The sequence below is a fragment of the Bactrocera tryoni genome, chromosome 3, assembly GCF_016617805.1.
Source record: "Bactrocera tryoni isolate S06 chromosome 3, CSIRO_BtryS06_freeze2, whole genome shotgun sequence".
Taxonomy (NCBI): domain Eukaryota; kingdom Metazoa; phylum Arthropoda; class Insecta; order Diptera; family Tephritidae; genus Bactrocera; species Bactrocera tryoni.
Window position 1 is genome coordinate 3,212,833 of NC_052501.1, and position 21,819 is coordinate 3,234,651.

The following is a 21,819-nucleotide window of genomic DNA, read 5'->3' on the forward strand; positions in this document are numbered from 1 at the left end:
TAAAACAAATATAAACAATTTTCCGATCACTTAATCAACACACACATCCCAACTTTCTTACGCTCGCCGAAAGCACACTCTCGTCCCACTGTGCAGCATTTATTTACACCTAAGTCGAAGCTTTTATATTTATGGGCAAATAGTAGATCCATCAATTTAAAATGTTCACAAAGACAAACATTTGTAAGAATGTGTGTTCGTGTGTGAAATATCGAATATTGGCTGCTTTGTCTAGGCAACATCAACTTATTTGTTGTTGTTAATTTTTCTTGCATATTTATCCTTACAAAGTGTGGAGGATAGAAAGGTTTAATTAAATTAGTTTAAAATGTTATTGCACAAAAGGAAGCAGAGTTTGGATAAAATTAGTTATTGTACATTCACAAGCAAATAACTGTAATTTTTCCAAGACCGAATGACACCAAAATTCTGACAAAATTATAGGATACATTGCGCTGTAAAATACTCGGCGGGCTATTGGACCCTAACAATATTTCCAAGAGCTGCAGTTAAGTATTTTTACGTTTTTTGAAGTTCGATATTTTTTTCGGAATTTGAACATTTTTTTTTAATTCGAAGTCTAACTTATTGGGAAAAAGTTTGTTGGTTATAAGTACTAAAAATTATAAAAAAATATTTTTCTTTCGTTTTATCAAAGTTAGCGAAATTCGAAATATGTATTTTTTTCGAAATTCGAAATTTAATTTTTTGGGAAAAAGTTACTCAGAAAGGATAAAAAGTAATTTTTTGTCGTTTTTCGAAGTTAGCTTGATTCAAAATATATATTTTGTTCGAAATTAGAAATGTGACTTATTAGAAAAAAGTTTATTAGTTACAGTTACTAAGGAAAAAATTATTCTTTTCGTTTTTCGAAGCTATCCAATTCGAATTACTTTTCTTCGAAATTCGAAATTTCGACTAGCTTATTCTAATCTAATCTATTATTATATATAGTGACCAAAAATGTAAAAATCTGAGCAGAATGCACTTTATCCTCTCATTTAACTTGTGTAAAACATTTGTCGCTCAAACTTATAATACAGTTAATGTATCTATGTATGTGTGTGATCAAAGTCGGATATTTGGAAAAAATTAAAAATAAAATTTTCCTATATGGCGTAGTTAAAATATGTAATCAAATTCGGATCTTAAACAAAAAAAAAATATTTCTAAAATACTGAATGGACTTGGAGACCTTATAATATCAGTCATATAATCCTGACCGAACAATATTATACAGCATTGAAATGATAAGAGGCGTAAATAATGCCCATATTTTTTCTTGTTTACGGTTACTAACTATAGATATTTAATAATACTTTCTCAATAAGCTCAACATCGAATTTTTTTTCGAATTTGGAGACTAACTTCGAATACCGGAAAATCATTTTTTTTATTTTCGAGATTATTTTCGAATAACGCATAAACTAATTTTTTTCTTTTGGAGACTAACTTCGAATAAAGGAGAAATTACTTTCTTAGAACTTCACCTGTCGAAAGAACGACTTTGATCCAATAGCCATAAAAAGTCGATTTTGTTATTTCCAGTTTACTGTTATTTTTTCAAAATTTCTCAAAAAAAATTTCAGAAGCTCATATTATGTTGACATTTAATAACATTCTCTTCGTATACTTCGTGTATAGTCGTGTAGCTTTGTGTTTAGTATACATATGTATATGCTTGTCTCTTTTCAGAAGCATTTTTTGTTTTGCTCGGCTTTTTGTTGTGATTTTTTATTTATATTTGAATTTAATTAACATTTACTTAGCACCTAATTATGTAATAACTTACTTGGGAACATGTATATAGATATATGTAAATATAGTCACTAAGTTTAACTTTAATTTGATAATTTATAATTACTCGTTCACTGCTCTTCATTTCGTATACATTTGTTCTTTTACATTTTATAGTCTTTAATTGCGTTTTTTAATTCGTTAAGTATATGCTTAAGTACAGTATGACACTTTTAAAGAAAACCCAAATTTTTATGTACACTTTATTTTTTAATATTATTTGCAACAAATTTTTAGTTTCAATAATCGAAACTGACCGCTGATACAGTGACTCAGAAGTTTACACGGTCGTAGCGGCGAATTGAAAAAGGATTTCGTAAAATATATTTGCTTATTTTCCTATCTAACTTTTTAGCTTTGAAAAGTTTTATTTTTAATTTTAAATGTTGGAATAAAAATTTTAGCGATTAAACTCTTGCGTCACTGTATATATGATACTGGCATTGTATGTAGAAAATTTTCAGCTATTACAGGAATTAAATTTTTTTAAGCAACATAATTTTTACAGTTAAATAAAAAGACTTTCAAAGGTATACAGTGTGTGCGAAAAATTACTGACTTTCGCAGTTAAAAAAAGCTTGTCTCTTTGAAATACAAAAAAAAATAAAAAAATTCACTGTTTCAGTTAAGTTTTGGTCAATACCTCTGCTGCATCCGTCTTTTCACAATTTCAATATATTTTCGTATCTGTGTATATATTCTAATCTAGTACTTACATACAAACAATTTAAGTCATAATGCAGTGCATACAAGTTTTTTTGTTTTTAAATCTTAATTTTAAATTTGCATTATGCTTGCAGTTCACTTTTTACGTATACTTCGTTCGGTTCTTTGCTAGGCTCTGTGTAAACTTTTCAACAAAAATTATAACTTCACCACAGCCCTTACAGCCACTGTACTCTGTTGCGCGCCCAGTGGCTGCCAAACTGCTGTGCGTTTCACCTTTCTTCTATTCTTACACGCAAGCGCCATCCTCAACCGTGTTGTTTTTTAATATCACCACCTTTGCGCCATGCCACCATTGCCATCAGCATCCGCTTTGGTCACATGCTAGAACTCATGATTCCCACAACTGGGGAAGCCGTAATCCGAAAAGCTTTCAAAGCTCTTCAACAAATTTCAGTAGACCGAATTGTGATGTTCGTAATTGTTGTGGGCGGCGGCCGCGTGATGCAAGTACGATGGAATCGCCGATGTGGCATTTAGTTCGGAAGCGCGACGCCGCAAGGCGGCTATACTGTGTCCTCGCCAGACATCTTCTTCGCCGACATTGCCGCCATCTGATGGCGATTGCATGGATTGGTGGCAATGTGGCACCATGTGTGAGCCACCGTTATTAGCCGTATGTTCTTGATGTTGTGACTGGGGTTGTTGTTGCTGCTGCTGCTGTTGTTGTTGTGGTGGTGGTTGTTGATGGTGGTGATTTTGTTGGTGGGCTTGTTGCTGTTGCTGCTGCTGCTGTTGTTGCTGTTGCGGCGTTGTTGGTTGTTGCTGATGATGTGGTGGACCACCCTGTGAAGGAAGAGTTTAAAAGTTAGCGATGTGAAATTAAGAATGTCATGTTGAAGGTGGTGAGTTTAGTCGATGCACAAACCTTACAAAATGCAAATGTCCTGCAGACACTTATGGAGCAAATATCTTTTACTTGCAGCAAAAAAAGGACATTTGCGTGACTGCTCGACTAAAACTCACCAAATTCACCTCGAGCACAACATTCATCCCCTATTATACACACCATTTGGTCGCCATTCATGTCGTTTGGCCCCGCGTTCGGCTGATTCGACAGTGGCGGTGTGACCGATGAGCACGAATTGATGTTCGGAGGCGTGGTCGTGGTGGGCGAGCCGCTGGCGCCGCAGCTAACGCCACCAACCGTGTGCTGATACATCATCGAATCACCTGAAAAGCGAACAAAAGAGTTAATCGTGAATTTCTTATGCAAACATGGTCATTTTCACGCTTGTGCTGCGTCTTCTCAAAATATACAAAGAAATAAAAGAATAAATACGCAATTCAAAGGAAAATACTCTACAAGCATAGGAAAATCATGAACTCGTCTCCAAATTTTCAATTAGCGCTGGAATGTGAAAGCAAACTGCAACCAAACTGTCGCCAAGCTACTAAACAAACACAAGTGTCTATGGGTATGTGTCACCTAAGCCTACAACAGTTCGGGCAATGGCGGGGGCATTGTTTGCACCCTTCCATTTTTCCATTTTGTCAACAGAAAATTGTTGCTAATTGTAAAGGCAAATAATCGAATTCATCACTGGTGGAAAAAATAAGTCTGTTGAAATTATTTTTCATCGATTTTTGGAGCAAATCAAAATGCGTAAAATCGTGTCTAATCAATTCTCTGGAAACTGGTTTACTTACAAAAGATTTGTCAAATTTGTTAATTTGTGAAAAAATTCAATAGAAGAGTTGTGTTTTGCTGCGAATACAACAACAACAGTATGATACTTTGCGACATCGCCGATTTGCATTTTTTTATTTTTCTTTCAGATAAGTTTATTAGGAACGATTAAAGTGATGAATGGAAAATTTGTGGCCTTGTGGAGACCAGCACAATGGCAGATAGGAGGCGACGAGCACACAATTTCATCAATTGAGTAAACACAAAATTAACAATAAGTCCACCAATGATCAATATGTCATTTGATTGCTCACTATGTGTGAGGGAAAACATTAATTTCCTGGCAGAAATCGGTAAAGTAGTTCCATAGTTATGATAAATTATGCCCTCGACACTCGGATTTTGAAACCGGAATGCAGCCGGATTGTTAACGAGTCTATGACTTCGAATTTGGCGCCATTACACAAGTATTTGGAGAGTTGGTGGTTTCAACAACCATAAGACATAATCTCCACCAATTTTTGTTTCTATAAGGCGAGGTCTATGAATTATTTAGTAGCCTTTCCTCCACTGTTGAGAAGAAATGGTCGACATCTTAGCAGTTTTAGCTGCACGAAACTACAACACAACAATTTAGTAAAGCAAGAACCGTTACACCAAGTACCACCGATTATTTCGGTTGATGAACATCTTGCTTAGATGAGCATATTAATGAATTTCTCACCTCTTTAATTTACCTTCACACTCCGATAAAAGACGCAGGTGAACCAGTCAAAGTTTCCTTTTATGAGTTTTATGAGTAAAAGTGCCTTATCCCTATAGATATCTAAAAATCCCGCTTGATAAAATTCACGTTCAGGAGGTGAAGGCATTATCATTGGTGCGACTGCTGCTGTACTCCGTCGCCACTTAAAAATTTCCTACAACGAGCTAACACCAGACCTCAACATAAAGAAATGTATTGTGGCGCAAAGCATTATAGAATGTTATAAGGAAATCATACATCCAGTGTCTTAAATAATCACACTATTGGAATGCCAAAGATCCATTCGATCCACAGATTCGCTACAGGACTTTGAATCATATTCTCTGCAGGCAAACAAACTGGTTAGTCGCATTATTGCTAGTTTCTTAATCGAAGAAATAATAATATACTGACTAATGTAGTTCCACCGTTAAACTTGGAAAAAAATGATCTGTGGTCGGTGTCAACCTGTACTTTAAACGAAGTTTAAGACTTTACAAACTCGAAAAAACGATTAATAGTTATTTGATTGTCGAAAGTAGATTAAGAGAAAAGGTTCAGGTTACGGTAGTTTAAGATGTCGATTATAATAGGGAGTTCACTTAAACAGCTTAGATATGTTGTGACACCTAAAACTCCTATATAATATATCGGAGGGTCTTTTGATCGGCCGATAAATTTGTGGTGAAGATTAATGTCAGTTTCGCCGAAGGTAAGACAGTCAAGATGTTTCAACCTCAATTATGCAAAAGCTGCACAATGAAGAAGAAAGTACTTGAATATTTCTACCTCACACTTTTCCATATAAGTTTGACAACTTAAGAGAAAAGGTCTAAAATATACCGAAAATGATAATATAGGGTAGTCGAAAAAGTATTTTCGTATTCGATCAAATACGACAATAATGTGCGAAAAAGATTATGATCCAAACGTTCATTATAAATATAAAATAAAAATAAGTTTAAGTTTGATTAGAAATACAAAAAAACTTTTCGACTACCCTATATGACCCGAATTGTGCCAGAAGTTTTGTTTCTTGTTTTTTACGATGATCGATCGATCAGCATAATTATACCACGGTTTTAAAAAAGTGACGGCTTGTGCGATATTTCTTGCAGTATTAATGGAAAATCTGGCTTTGGACCTATAATCTCTCAGGCAAAGTTGTTCAGAATGATTCATAGAGTATTCGCCGCATACGCGATTTTATAAAAAAAAAATGGACCAGCTCTAATGTTCCTTTAGTTTAGAAAAATCTTTAAGAATGTGAGGTCGATCTTTTATAACGAATCGCTGATCTTACGAGCACATTAAATTATTTAAATACATATTATTTTTATATATTTATTAAATAAGACGAGTCTTCAAAAATATCACTAAAAAAGCGCGTGGAAGTGGACAAAGCCCCCTTGATAAGGAGAGTATTACTATTTTCTTTAGAAGGTATTAATTATATTTGACGAGGATGAGCAATAAATCTGGTGACTTAAAACCATCAAAAATTTCTGAAAATTTTAAAACAGAAACACAAGTTTTTAAGTTTTCTTTACAAATTCTTTACAAATATTCATTTTTAAGAAATTTATTATGTTAGAATAGTATTATCAAGAGTTGTTAGTTTTACATTATAATTCTAATTATATCTAAAATTCTAAATAAAAATTAATTCTACAAAAATTGCTTTTTTATAAAATGAAAATATATTGCAAACTACAAATTGTTAGTTAAGAAATTTTAGTTGAAATTTAAATAATTAATATCTAAAGCTTCTACAGCTTGTTAAGGTTTATTGCCATATACACATACCTAAAGCGTTTAGTCCATAATGCTGATAGCTGCCGGCACCCATTGCGGAACCAATGTTAATACCCGAATTAAGACCACTATTTATTGTAGATGAGAGCGGCGAAGATTGATTTAGTTGACCAAAACCTTCGATTTGTTACGGTAATATTTGCAGGAGATTAGTATTTAGAGGATGAATTTTGTTACAAAAGCATAAATAAGAGAAAAGGAGAAAAAGAAAAGAATAAGCGAGTTAGTTCTTCGTTAGCTTGACTATTAGAAGCTGTAGTTTATAGGTATTCAAGACAGATTTCTACTCGCACAGCAGCAAATTTACAGCTTCAATTTAAATTTAATTTACGTTTGACTAAATTATCTGCAATTCCTCTATTAATCTACTTTTCTACGGTCTTTAGCTATTTGTATGTTGGAAGAACTCACCTGCAGTCATCGGATTTACGCCCACGCCCCAGCGATCGCCGCCGAACATGCCGGTACCGCAGAGGCCCTCGCCCATGGCAATGTTGGTGATGTTGGCGCCGAAGGGCGGCAGTCCGTGCGATGGCAGCAGCGCGCCCGGCGTGCGGAAGACATTTGTGGTCTTCTTGCGCTTCTTCCACTTGGCGCGCCGGTTTTGAAACCAAACCTGCAAAAATTTAAACAATAATTTCATTCAAATTTCTAATCAAATTAAATTTCTGGAGAAGTCAGTTAAATTGGTCAGTTAAGGAATGTCCGGAATGAGAGCTATGCAGGTGGACTAATGCGCCAATAATCAAACGTAAATACATGAGTGCGTACATAACATGTAACGAACATATGTCTGCTCGCACACACGCACATATGTACATGTGTAAGTGGCACACAGCGCCGTTGTTGAACAAGCTGAGAAAACACAACTTTAATCAAGATCAATTACCGGCTTCAACATGACCAACGCAGCAACTACCGCAACATATTTTACAATAAATAATCACCACACTTGTAGCGACATAGTTTGCACAAACACACGCGCCCACACATGCACACACATACACTTAGACGGCTGCATGCAAATTCGCCTAACCACATAATATTCATAAACCCAACCACTTCGAGTCGTCGCTCAATCAATATTTTGTATAAACACTGCTGACCACCGACACACTTGAACATAAATTTGCATACATATGCACATACTTTACATCTATATATATATACATACATGTATATATAGTAGCTATGTATATGTAGCAGATAGTTACATCGGAGCAAGAGGTAGGGCAATAATTTGTAAGCCTTCGAATCGAACACACAACCTAGGAAGCAAGCAATTATATCTTGACTTGTATGAATATATATATATATATACGAGTATATATATATGTGTTGATTACTGTGTATATGTACAATTGATATGTGTAGCAAGCCCAATCAAAGGAATCAAAGGATGAGCACTTATTGCGCAGAAAGCGGCAGCTCGACAAGCGCACAAAGGTAAGTGACGCTTCACTTCTTAAACTTCTCAAACTCTAGATTCTTCCTCAGCAAAGCACACTGTTACAGCTATTAGATACCGTCAAAAGTGAGACAATCCTTTACATGAAACATCCATATATACATACATATATTTCTGCATATTTGCATGTCTCATGTTGATTTCGAAATTTCTGTGAAGGAAACAGGAATCATGTCAAGAGTGGACATATTTCTATGAGACAAGTGTTAGTAGGGTTCGAAAGAATTTAATATATAAGAGGATTGCTGTAAAATGTTATTTAAACCCTCTTAAGCTTGATGACAAGGGAATACGAAAATCAAGAGCAGAGCTTTCTGCACATGAGTTTTTCAACACAGAAATTTTTTTTGAATTTAATATTTTAGGGGAGCAAAAATCATTGTAGTAATTTAGAGGAATGCTGCCGAGTTGTCAGTTCTTGGCCGAATTGTATAACATCTTTTAGTTTTTATGTCGAACGTTCTCTATATTTCCGAAGGCCAATCTCTTCAGCTGCTAATAATAAGCATCTTTGAGCGTATTGAAACTCTTTGCTAAAATAATTTTGCTTTTAAAAATTGCTTCTCTTCAGAGTAAATTCCTATCGGTTCTCTAATTCGATGTTTAAAGTATTTAAGGAAATAACTATAAATACGTTGCCCAACATCCCTGTGAACTCACTACATATGTATTTATAAAAACCAAGTTGTGATATAAGAATAATTGTCCTGGACTCTCTCTATGATATAACTAACAATAATATCCCAACCATCAAATCATATTTTTCAATACTATTCAGTTAGGGCATATTAAAGACTCTTCCAACAGGAACAACGTTAGTCCCTATTGATAGATGCTGTATATTCTTCTGCCTTCTCCGATCCTGTTTTCAATACTATTTCATCCAGAACTATAATTTGATTTTGGATCGGGTACACTGAACATGGTAATGCAATATCCAAGTTAATATTAGAATCATACTACAAGGAACTACGAGATTAGACATTAAGATTGATTCTCCGATCTTGATCTTGATTCTCCGAAATCAGAATCTAACACCAGCCAGAGTTCAGAATAGCTTACCCATCATGTAGGGACAAAATTTATATATATGAAATTTTAGTATCGATAGCGGTGACAAAGCGCTGATTGAAAAAGCGAAATCTATTGTTAAGGGCAAACCATAATGAATCATATTTACATGCATGCAAGTATTTTCAAACGAGTTCATGGTGAAAGTCTTCGCAAAATTCCAAAGTAAATTCCACGGGTAAATGATATTTAAAAAAATGTATTTTTCTAAGTTTGTAGGACTGTCTTTAATTACTAAGTCAACTTGGTTGTTTACAGCAGCTACTTAAGCCGGTACATTTCAGTAGTGCGCTGCGATTTTTACAATGGATAAAATAAATAATTGTCTCAAATTTTGTATTTCTAACCTTAATATCGTGTGGGGAATCGTAGCATATATTAAAAAGGGCTTAAGGTGATTCGTTATAGTAAAAAAAAGCCTACGAGTGGCACAAAGCCTTCAAAGACGGTCGAGATATCGTTAAAGACCTAACTCTGGAAGACCTTCGACCTCTTCAACTGATGAAAATATTAAAAAAGTGAAGGGTATGGTGCTTGAAAATTGTCAGACAAGTGTTAAAAAGATGGCAAGAGAGCTCGACATCTCTCACTAGTCCGTTCGAATAATTTTAGTGGATATTTTTAATATGAAACGCGTTCTTGCTCGACTTGTCCTGATAAAACTGGAGTTTTTTCAAAAAGCAAGTCAACAATCATCGGATTGAATGGAAAAAATGAGCCGAAACCAAGAAAACCATTCCAAAGCTGCTCAAAAATCAAGATGATGCTTATTTTTTTCGATATTCGTGGTTTGGTGCATCATGAATTTGTTTCGGACAGATGGTTACTAAGTTCGTAAATTCTATTGGGTCATATTGAGGCGTTTGAGTGAGACTATCCGTCAAAAACGGTCGGAATTTTGGAAGAAAAATTCATGGATTTCTATGATGATAATGCACCATCGCATCGAGCCACGATTGTGACCCATTTTAAAGCCAGACACGCAATGAATACCAGTGATCAACCACCGTATTCACCATATTTGGCTCCATGTGATTTTTTTTTGTTGCTTAAACTGATATTGCAGCTGGGCGGAAATCGATTTTAGTCGATCGAAGAGATAAAACCAAAATCGCTGAAGGAGCTGAAGGCCATCCCAAAATGTGCTTAATAAAAGGTGGGGATCCGGTAAGATATATCTGGTATGTTTGCAATGAAATCTTGACGAAGGCATGTCGGAAATAGACTCACAAATTCTCCCTTTACTTTCACACAAATACTAAACTTTTAGTCTAATCTGTTGCAATTTAAGTAAATTTGACTATTTTAGCCAAATACTTTAAGAATTTGGTATTCGAGTTGCTTTGAAGTTAGGATTCGTAAGGAAAATGGTTCTAAACGGTTTGAGTTGGTTCTTATCTTTAACTCAGTCATATATGGTTAAGAGAATTATTTTATAACTCAAAGGGCTATGAGCTCGTTTTCAATAGTTTTAAATTCTTTAACGAATATTGTAAATCTTTAAAACTTAAGCACACCCTCTTTATTATTTTGCATTTCAATATTTTATGGCACACCCTCTCATTTCCGTAAACTTCACCGGAAGCAGCATCCGAATCACTTTTGTTGACAACTTAGACAAGTTCCTTGAGTATACTTTTCACCAAACCTCACGAAGTCGCAAGTAAGAAGTCAAAAATGAAGTGCTTGAATCAGAGGAATGTGTTGGAATTAGGCGGCAAAGCAAAACTTATTTTTCGCCAAACAAAAGACTTTAACAACGCCTTCTACAACAAAAACAACTGCGCAAATACAGCACAGCAACAAAAAACACACCAAAATAGTATTTGGAACTGCAAGTGCAAAGTGACTTTGCTTGTAACGCTGATGTTTGGTCTCTGGAGAGTTTCGTTGTTTTGTCGAGACCATGTCGCTCCATCTGTCTTCATGTGTGAAGCTTGTCTGTTGCCGCAAAAACTAAACCAGCTGGTATTTCGGGGGTGTGCTTAACTAGGCGAAGGATTTGTGTATGAGTGTGTGTGTGTGTTGGTAAGTATGCCTTTACAAATAAATACGAAGTATGTGCTAGATATAAAGAAAAGAGCAAACAAAAAATATTTGAAAAGCTAAAAATATTCATTTCAATTTCAAAAACGTTGAAAAATTTAAAAGTTCAAATCTGAAAACACATTTTTTTATTCCACCAATTTTTTTTGCTAAAATTCATAATATAAACGAAATCGCTCATATTTTCCATACACGAGTACACACATACATACAAAACTCCGTGTTTGCCACAAAAATGTGGCTGGTCATAACTGCTTTTGCGACCTTGACTTGTTTATGTATTCTTTTACGAGCGTGTCGAATGGCGAGAAATAGCATCAAATATTGGGTGTGCATGTGTGTGTGTCTCAGTCTCGGTCTTGCACACTTTTTATGCATGGAATTTGTTGGTGTGCGTGTGAATGGTCTATTCATTTACTTTTAATTTAATAAATTAAGTTCACTCACACACGCACACAAGCAAGCAAACACTTTCGAGTAAGCTCGCACACACACACGCATGCACACCTGCAGTGTGACTAGTAAAAATGCTAAACGAAAATTGCCGAAAGCAAGCCACAAACAAATATGCAGGCTTTTTAGCTAAGCAATTGAGCTTTGCATAGCGTGCATTTAGGCGCATTTGGGTTTGTTTGCCACAACTACTTGCAATATTTTCACACTTCCTGCCACACTTTATAATTCTCACATGCCCTTCCGTTTGGCTGTCACATGGAAAATATAGCTGCGCGTGTGTATGCGTGTTTGTGTTGAAAATAGGCAAATCATTGCCTGCTTTATGGCGTGCGGCAGCCGTTCAAATTGCCAATCGCCAAGCGCACGTCGCCTGGGCGCAACCACCAGCCAAGTTGAAGGCGTTGAAAGCTAAAGAGGCGTTAAAAATCAGACGCTTAAATTTTCATGCTCACTGCCTCGCGCCTTTCCTCTCTCTCTGTTAGAGCGTGTGTGGCAGCAAGAAGCATACTTTTCAGGGTGTGCGTCGCCACTTACATTGATTTTTCGCTGTACCTTTTTTCACGTTTTTGTTTTTGTTATTGTTGTCAATTTTTGACTTTTTATGCAGGGCTATTATAAATGTTGTTTTGACGCTCAATTCCGCCCTGCCATCGTCCTTCATCCATCCCTTCATGAATAAATTATGAAATGATGAGCATGCAAAACACATTAAAGCGGCGGAGCGACCCGAATAACGGCAAGCCAAACGCTAAGTAAGTGGGTATCTGTCTTACCAAATCAGGTCAAATGCATTATAGAACACGCTCGGCGAATTAATCGAAAAGTTGCCTCACATGACTTCATGTTTGAGATTTGCGTTTGTATTCAAGTACATACATGCTTACACATTAAGGCACTGGAGGCCGTGTATTACAAATATCGACTATTGGCATTCGTACTCTGACAATTGGAGTCGATATACGCAAAAAAATTCCAACGGTACCTTTTGTTGAACGCCCCTAATGCATTTCTTTTGTCGCTTTAAATGCCTCTCTTTCATTTGTATCACGTGCTGAGAAGTGCAAAAGGAATGTGACATTTATAATATACAATTAAAGTAAAGTATTGAAGCCAATGAAAACCGCAGACTTTTTTATTTTGTTTGTTTTTATTATATCATAAAATATTAAATAATATATTTACCCACAGAATTTGTTATAAATTTGTTTCATGGTTTTCACAGGACGATCAATGAAAAAGGTATTTAGAAAGCAAAATTTGAAGTTAGGTTGCCAATGAGGTATAGTTCAGTTTAGAATGGAATTCTTTTGGATTTACGTCATAGGTAAACCAATTTTTGAATATGGGTGTATCCGATTTCTTTGAAGGAAATCGAAATATTACTTCAAATTACTTTTGAGAAACCGGCAACAAGGTGGAGCCTTATTTAGAAGCTTTGTTGTTTTTTTTCTGCTTAAAACTCTTTAAAAATTATCTAAGAATATGTCCCCAAAGTTATAGATAGGAATTCGAAATATTTTTGAAGCTAGAGGGGAAGTAGGGGCCGAGCGTCTGGCAGGTATATGAGCGCTTGGGCAGACTTTGACGCGCGATTTTTCGGTTATAAATTTTTTCTATTTTTCTTAATTGGCGGGCAGGATAGAAAAAAACTAAACTTCGTGTGGAATTGAGGCAAAGTGAAGTTTGAACGTACTTTTAAACAACATAAAGTAAAAATCTTTTGGTCAAAAACCACTTTTTTTTTCAATTTAAAAAAAAACTGAAGAATTTTCACTATTTTTGGAATTTTATTAGTTAAACTAGAACATAAGTTATTAACAAATGTGAATCTCCCTGAATTTTTTGTTTCAGATAGAAATTGCGACCTGTATCGGGCAAAATTTGCGAATGATATTTGAATATATAACTAGAAACCCTAGACATTCCGCTTTAATCATTTATTTCTTTCCTTCTCAAAAAAATCCTAAAAAAATCGATTTTTTGAAGCCCCTAAAGCAGGCTCCCCCCTTAAGACTGTTTTTTAGTATTAGGAAGATGCTCCCACTGATGTTAACGGTGTTCAAATTTTTTATTTAAGCGAGCCTTCTTGGAAAATGTAACTTCGGAAAAAATTAAGATATCTCGCTGAAACTTGGTACACATGCTCTCCGGTCCATCTGCCATCCCACTAAAGGTCATTAATCGAAAAACTATCAATAGCTATAACTTAGCAGCAATTGAAATACAATTGAATACTGAAATTTGGTATAAAAAACCACTTTATGGAAGGAGCACTTGTGGTTTAAAACCTTTAAAAGGTGGACCGCTCCTTAATCGGTTTAATATATTGGGTAGCCGAAAAAGTATTTTCGTATTTTGTCAATAGATGTCGTTGAAGTCGTACATATATCTGTCATGTCATCACTATATGGTTGGAAAGGTGAGATTTAAAGCTTAATTTAACCAAAAAACTTTAAAAGTTGAAAGTTGAAGAAAGTTACAGCAGTTCAAAAATGAGTAAAAATAATAAAGAAATTCGCTATATTTTGAAATTTTTTTATAAAAAAAAGAAAAAAGGCAGCGCAAGCCATGATGCGCCTCAAATAAGTGAAGTCAAGTGAAAACTTGCTCACGCCTCCATATATCTAATATCAGAATTTTCAAACACCGATTGACATTATACCAAATAACTACTACATACATATATATATGGCAGTCCATATGTAAGATATGTTTGCAAATTTGAACACTCCATCTTCAAAATAATATATTTTGATGCTGAAAATATGTGAATTTAGTCCATGAATTGACCGCACTCTCATATAACACATAAAGGGTGATCTATAGTAATTCGAGGTTCCCTACTTTTTTGAAGAAGAACACAGAAACTTCAAATTTAATGGAGAACGTTTGTTATCATTTGAAAAAACATTCTTTGGCATTTTTTGTTTGAAGATTATCTCTCTCAAATGTTGGCCGCGTATACTTTTCAAATGTTCCAATCATTGAGTTCAATAATCGATGGCTCGTTTGAGCATTTCGACTGGCAAATGGCGAAATACACGCGTCATGTTTTTTTCCAAGGCCTGAATCGAAGCGGCATTATCCGCATGGACTTTAGGCTTTACATATACCCACTGGAAAAAGTTTCACAGTGTGATACCACACGATCTTGGTAGCCAATCGACCGGCGCAAAGCGTGAAACGCTCACCGAAAAGTTCTCTCAATAAATCTATTGATTGATGCGATGTGTGAGAATTGGCGCCGTCTCGCCGAAATCACGAGCTTCAACTTCAAGTCACTCTCAGCTACGGCTGCTATATTTTCTTTACTGCCTGCTGGATATGGTCTATTGGGTCGTATATTACGCAATAATGAATGCTGGGTCTCAAAATGGATGATCAATAGGCCGACTGTGATGACCATAAGTAGGGCGAAGTGTTTCTTAAAATTATGTGGCCTGACGCTGAATATGAATGAAATTCGTCAAAGCTTTGTTTGACGTTTTCACATCAACTCATTATATCACATATTTCTCATTTAAGGATGATTTTATACAAATTTAGTTGACGCGCAATAAACCATAGTAATAAAACTAGTTAATAAGATTTTATTGAATGAATAGCGGAATTGCTTAGTTCAAGAACACAATCAAAAAAAATTAATGCCCCAGTGAATGCAAACGAAGCGTGTATTTCGCTGAGACAACAAACAAATATTAACTCACCCAAAACGAAATAGAAGAGCAATCAATAAATTATGCGCCACAATAATAATAACAGGTGTTTAATAACACATTTTCATAATGCACAATTAATGTTGCAACATAAAGAGTACAGCAACTAACAGCAACACAATTCATGTTCCTGTTGTTTTTTCTCCCTTACCGAACAGAGCTTTCATTTATTTTAGTTGCTGTCAGCCACAAAAGCATATTTCGCCATCGAACACCCCTGGGTTATGACGACAACAATAACAACTGCTGCCACATCAAAGTCTTTGCGTACATACGTGTGTGTGTGTGTCTATGGCTTAGCAGCGGAGCAACGGCGGCAAGAACAACCTTGACATTTGGCATTCACACTTCGCTTGTGGTGTTTACGGCGCAATCTGCTGGCTCATTTGATGAGCAACCCAACAGGTTCATAATATTCCCTTAACCGCCATTAAACCGCATCATCAGCGGCAATAACACCAACAATAACGCAACGAAGAGCATCAAATCAAAACACTTCCCTAAACAATAGCGTTGTTGTTGTATTTTTTCACTGCTCATTTGCTGTTTGGCCGCTTCCCTTCCGCAGATTCATGCGTTTGCTCGCAGACGGATATCATTTTCACCCTCTGCCATTTCTATTTATTCGGTTATCTGCTGCAATTTCGCGCTATTTCACTTCCTTTATTTGCCAGCGAGCGCGCATATGTTCTTACGCCGCAGTCGGTGTGTGCGTGTGCCTGGGCGCGCTTAATGCCTTTGCACCCTCTCAATTTGTGTTGTGACCACGGCCACGGCGTGTCCTGCCACAAAGGCATTAGCCGCATTATTGCCTTTTCATGAACTTCAACTTCATTTATTATTCGCTCCAGATTTGCCAATTTGCTGTTTGCTTTGTTGATTTATGTTCTAGCTGCTGGCTTTACGCCTTTGTTGTTTTTGTTTAATTTTTTTTGTTTGTTGAGGTGGTCCTCTGCAGCTAACAATGCTAGTTGATAGGTTCGTGGTCAAAAAGTCAGCAGTGTTGAAGTGGTCTTCAGAGTCGGTTTAAATATTACTTGCCTAAGTGGAAATATATGTTCAAGAAAGTTGCAGCTTAGTTATCAGTCCTAACAATTTATCAAAATAGTTGTGCATTCCGCCATAAGGAGTCATATATTTTTTATGTTAGCCAATATTCTATATATAAAAATGTATGTTGTTTAGCGGTTTTTGACATATTCTAAAGTAATCATCATTAAATAAGTTAGTTTTGGGTCGAATAAAGATTCATATATTTATTATAAGCTTCATTAGGATTGGTATTAAATTATATCGGAAAAATTGATAATGGTCGGGATGCCAAATTTAACGCGATCCCTCCCTCTCGAAGTTCTTTTTGTAATCCATTCGCGTATTTTGGTTCGATATTTTTGGCAAGTGCTTCCTGCTATAGACCACGCGGGAAGCCTCTACTTTCGCTCTCTGAGACTAACATGATAATTTGTTTCTTTCGTTGACAGTTACGTATGATTATTTTTAGGCAAGTTTTCTCGATCTTAAGATCCTAATTTAATGCTTAACAGTATTGTAGTACTCGAGCTTTTCTAAAAGGAAGACTATCCTGAAGTTTCAGTGATTCATTATTGGATTTTACTGATATCCATTTCTTCGAGAATTTTAAAATACGAGGATTGCCTTTTACATTTCAGTATTAGGGAACAAAAAGAAATATTAATCATCGAAGAACCCTGCTTAGTTTCTAAAAACATTATTCAGTAGAATACCTGTATATACACTTCTGCATGCGTTTATACCAATCGTCGAAACACTTTTACCGCTCTAATTGAGGATCCTCCAAAACATGTGTTCTGAACGCATCAACCGTCTCTTCAAGTGCAGAAAAACATTGACATCTTAGTATATTTTTTAAGTACGAGAATAACGATCCGATCCCAATCAACATACGGATCCGTCTTCGGCGGTTGGTTTTCCTGATTTAGTGATGAAAGACAACTGGCAAACAAAAGGTTGCGAATTACTCAGAATTTAGTTTACCACGTTTTTCTAGTGATAAGGTTGCCAGATGTCTAGTTTTTCCAAAAAACAGGCTACCATTTGTTTGGAAGTGCTTTGTGCGCGAACAACTTTTGTTGGATTCGGCTCATCTTGAAACACCCATACAGTCGACTGCTCTTCACTTTTGGGCTCATACATTTAAATCCATGACTCATTGCCTGTTACGATGTCATAGACTGTTTATAAGCACCGCTATCGTTTTTAATACTTATCTGGAGATGGGGCTTATGAAGGAGGTTAAAAAGATGGCTCAAGGTAAATAATATATTATTTGCCTCAACAAGCTATAATTAAGACCGAAAGTAACACAGCAAAACTTTGTCACATCAGCAAAAACAACAAACGCTTACAGTTCGAACGACGTAATGCTAATCCAGCTCGAAGACCAAATGTTTGATTGGTTTGTATAACCAAATGTTTAATCTTTCATCTTACCGCGGGTGGGGAAATAAAAAAATTTCTGACTAACGTTATTCACATCTTTCAATATCCCACCCGCGGTAAGATTAAAAAGTGATTGTGCTGGGTCAACATTGGGTTTTAGAAACCAGTCAAACAAAACTTCTTCTGACCAATCGACAAGAACATTTTCTTGGGCTATCGACAAACTGCGTATTCTCTACCGTGACATTTTTGAAAAATAATCGCGCAAAAATGTTCGCGATTTAATTGCATTTTTTGGCCGACATGAATATTTTAAGTTACTGTAAGCAACACAATTAGCGCTTATGCAGGGTTTGTCCGGAAAAAAATACCGACTGCATTCGGTAGAGGACGTTCCTAGCTAACGAACGAGCGGCTGGTCAGTTGTCTCCCAGCACCTGGAGAATCAAGACAAACATTTTCGCACGACGTGTTTCTGTGAGTGGTGCAAGCCGAAAACGCAGCGTTCGTTAGAGCAGAGGTACCCGATTAAATTCTGTGTGAAACTTGGTCAATCTGCGACAGAGACGTTTGATATGATCAAGCAGGCTTACCCAAATATTGCTTTAGCAAGAAGTGGTGTTTTTCCGTGGCTCCAGGCCTTGTTGGAGTGCTGGGAAGAGGTCGTTGCCTTCCATGGCGCCTTCAATGTTTGGAAATCGCGCTGCCAGTACTGCGTCGATGCAGAAGGAGCTTACTTTGAAAGTTTTTAAAGAATTGTAAATCGACTCAGTCCAAACCCTGTATGTCCAAACGTTCTGAATATGTACACCATTAAGATATCAAACTTAATGTTAAAGTTGTGAGTGAACAGATTGCATCACTGAGGTTGCCAAATCTAAATTTCTCCTCAGAACTCGTAAAGCCAAAACATGTATAGTAAAGTGTGTTAGCGATCTGAAATTTCGAAACTCAAATGTTATTCAACGATCTTGAGAGTGCCACTGGTATGTCCTTAGACCAGACAGCTAAAAAATTTTCCTTATGAAATCCTGAGAAGTGTAAAAAGTTACCAACGAGGACAAATTAAGCCCCAAAAATTGCCTTGGGATGCCATAATATTTAGTTTGCTGTTTCAAACGAACTCAGCTTCCGCTTTCCAAGTACAATATTAAATATTGATGTCAAAGCGAGTGAGGAAAATGTGCACATCAGACAACACAAATAATTCCGTTCACCGCGCACAAAACATCAAAAATCCATTCAAATTCAAATTCAATTAACAACTTTCAATAAAATCGCGTACGCGAAAACCAGCAACAACAACCACACGGTGAACAGGGTATTTTGAAGAGCATATGACAAATGCAATGACATTTTCGCGATTACAACAACAACAGGCAAAACAAGCACGCGCATGCAAAGCAAGTGGCTGCAACAACAACAACGCCAACGTGGCAACAATGCGCTACAGCTGCGGTAAGTGGCACTATCGAGCGCTGGCCGCAACAATAACAGCAAAAACGGAAAAAGATTGACACAAATGAAATTTTGATTAGTTTACAAAGCAAATATGAAATTGTTCATAAGCGGCGCCATCAGAGTACCATCAGAGAACTCAATATCGTCCAAAACCAGCACAAAAATGCAAAAAAGCCGAACACTTGCAACGCCGTGTGGCAAGCGTTATTGCACAACGTGCCGTAATCAAAATTCAATTTGATTTCCAAGTATTGCCGCAACATTGCCAGCACTTATCGACTCATCTTTTCCATTTTTCAATTTGTTTCCGATTTACCACAAAATTTTTTCCTTCAGCTTCGACAGGCTTTGCAGACCGATTTAATGTCAACAATCAATCTTTTTGCTCATGCAACAAAGCCACAGTATCGAGAAAAGCTGTAAAATCGAAGCGAAGCTACTCAACATGTCGCAATGAAAATGTCATCAGCTTTATGCAACCGTTATCGGTTATCAACTGCATTATTGCCCGCAAAGTATTGCCCCAGTCCACAACTATAGCCTCCAATTGCCTCAGCGGCTCCTTCGTTTGTACAAACAATCGCACAAGCGTTCGATAGCCACTTACTTACACATTCGAGTTTATGAGTTCAGCGCACACATACCAACATAACTGTATCCACCGTGCTTGCCGGCGGACGTCCTGCCCGTTGGTGAGCTAGTGAGTTGGTGAGCTGGTGAGCGGGCAGCTTATCCTTTCGTTTACTTTAAATGCGCATTGAGTGGTTTATGAAAATCGCTTTTCGGCCAATATCTTTTCATTTAGCGAAGCATTTTCGCATGAAATCTTCTTATTATGTGCGCCTTGGCGTTTGCTGTTATTATTGGACACAATGAAATTGCAAATAAATTCAAGCAGCGCCCACACACTCGCACACAATACAAATGCACACACACAAACACACTCGGGTTGCCGATTCGTTCAATGAAAGCTTGGCAAGCCGGCGGAAAGCAAAAGCCAAAAGCATTTTTATGAAAACACTCACATTCACTTACGCCGTGTTGTTTGCGGTGTGTTATCCCCAAAGACGGTGCGAATGGAGTCGATTTATTTTATGGTATCCTTTAAATCCTGCTTTACGATCAAGCCAAGCGACACTTGCTGCGCCACCACAAACCCACCGCCGCCATTTATTTCATTTATATTTGCTTTTATTTCCTTTTTTTTGGTGTTCACTGGCTTTACGCCCACGAATGCGCTTCGCTGCGTTCGCCGTGTGTTCTTTGTCTCTTTCCCTGGGGGTTTGGTCGAAACTTTTCATCATCTCTGTTTCGGGATTTATTTTCCTACTTTCGGCCACAACTTTTGCAATTTTATTTCACTTTCGTGTTCAGTAGTAACGGTTGTTTATAAGTTTGAGCGAAGGTTTTGAGGTTGCGAAGCTATGGAACGAGTTAGAGTTTAATTCTTTCGAAAAAAACTGTGCAGCTTTAAATTTGTTTATCATTTCGATTCAGCTTCTTTCCAGTTTCTTGCTCTTTTTCCTCTAGTTTACTTTAATAAACTTTTCATATGGTTTATGACTCTCTTCTATCAAGTTATTCCTAGACATAACTTTGCTTCTGAAATAACTAATGGGTTTTTTCAATAGAGACGCTACAAAAGTAGACCGAATGTGACAGCAAACGACAGCCATATTTTTACCTGTTCTTTTGACATCTCTCTTCAGTAAGGTTTGTCATTTCTTCATGGAGAGATATACGATCCAACAACGAATCGAAATTATTAAAACTTATTACCGAAATTCGGAGTCAGTGGCCTTAACTTAAAGAGCGCTACGTCCAATTTATGGTTGTTATAATCGTCCTGTCAGATCAAAAATTCAGGGTCTAGTGAAAAAATTTGAATCCACAGGGACAATCCGGTGCCAGTGAGATAAAGAAGTGTCCGTAGTGTCGAGAATATTCCTTAGCGTTATTGGTCAGACAGCAATTCACACGTACTTAATGAATCCCCAATGCATCAAAAATAAAAACGGTTTGCTGCGGTTTGTGGGCTGGCGGCGTCATTGGGCCGTACTTCTTCCGTGATGATCAAGACGATAACCAAATATTTTTGGCCCGAATTGGATGATGTGGATTTGGACAATATGTGGTTCCAACAGGACGGCACCATTAGCCATGCAGAGAGTGTCAAAATCTATTTATTGAAAACCAAGTTTGGTGAACGTGTTTTCTCATGAAATGGCCCAATCAATTGGCCGCCTCGGTCGTGTGATTTGACGCCGTACGCCAAAAAACCAGCGACAATTGATGAACTTCGTACAAATATCGAACGTGAAATTGCAGCAGTATCGCCAAGCTTTTGTAACCCGTTATAACAATTTGGGAGGAGGAGAAGAATCCTATATTAAGCCAATCTGAACAATACGAGAATAGTTCTTCAGTGTTCGATATATTTTATTCCAAAAGAGCAGCTTATTCGTCG

The 21,819-nt window shown here is 36.7% G+C and overlaps 1 protein-coding gene across 1 annotated transcript in view; it reads right to left on the bottom strand.

The window, feature by feature from the left end:
* Positions 1 to 758: 758 nt before the first annotated feature.
* LOC120772890 (homeobox protein orthopedia) overlaps positions 759 to 21,819 on the bottom strand; it is a 58,138-nt gene continuing 37,077 nt past the window's right edge. Inside the window, exons 5-8 of the mRNA XM_040101760.1 lie at positions 7,125 to 7,329; positions 6,705 to 6,830; positions 3,533 to 3,696; positions 759 to 3,309 (exon numbers count right to left, since the gene is read on the bottom strand). Of these exons, the coding sequence (XP_039957694.1) occupies positions 2,917 to 3,309; positions 3,533 to 3,696; positions 6,705 to 6,830; positions 7,125 to 7,329 (888 nt within the window). The 3' untranslated portion in view covers positions 759 to 2,916. The remainder of the gene's footprint in view (positions 3,310 to 3,532; positions 3,697 to 6,704; positions 6,831 to 7,124; positions 7,330 to 21,819) is intronic.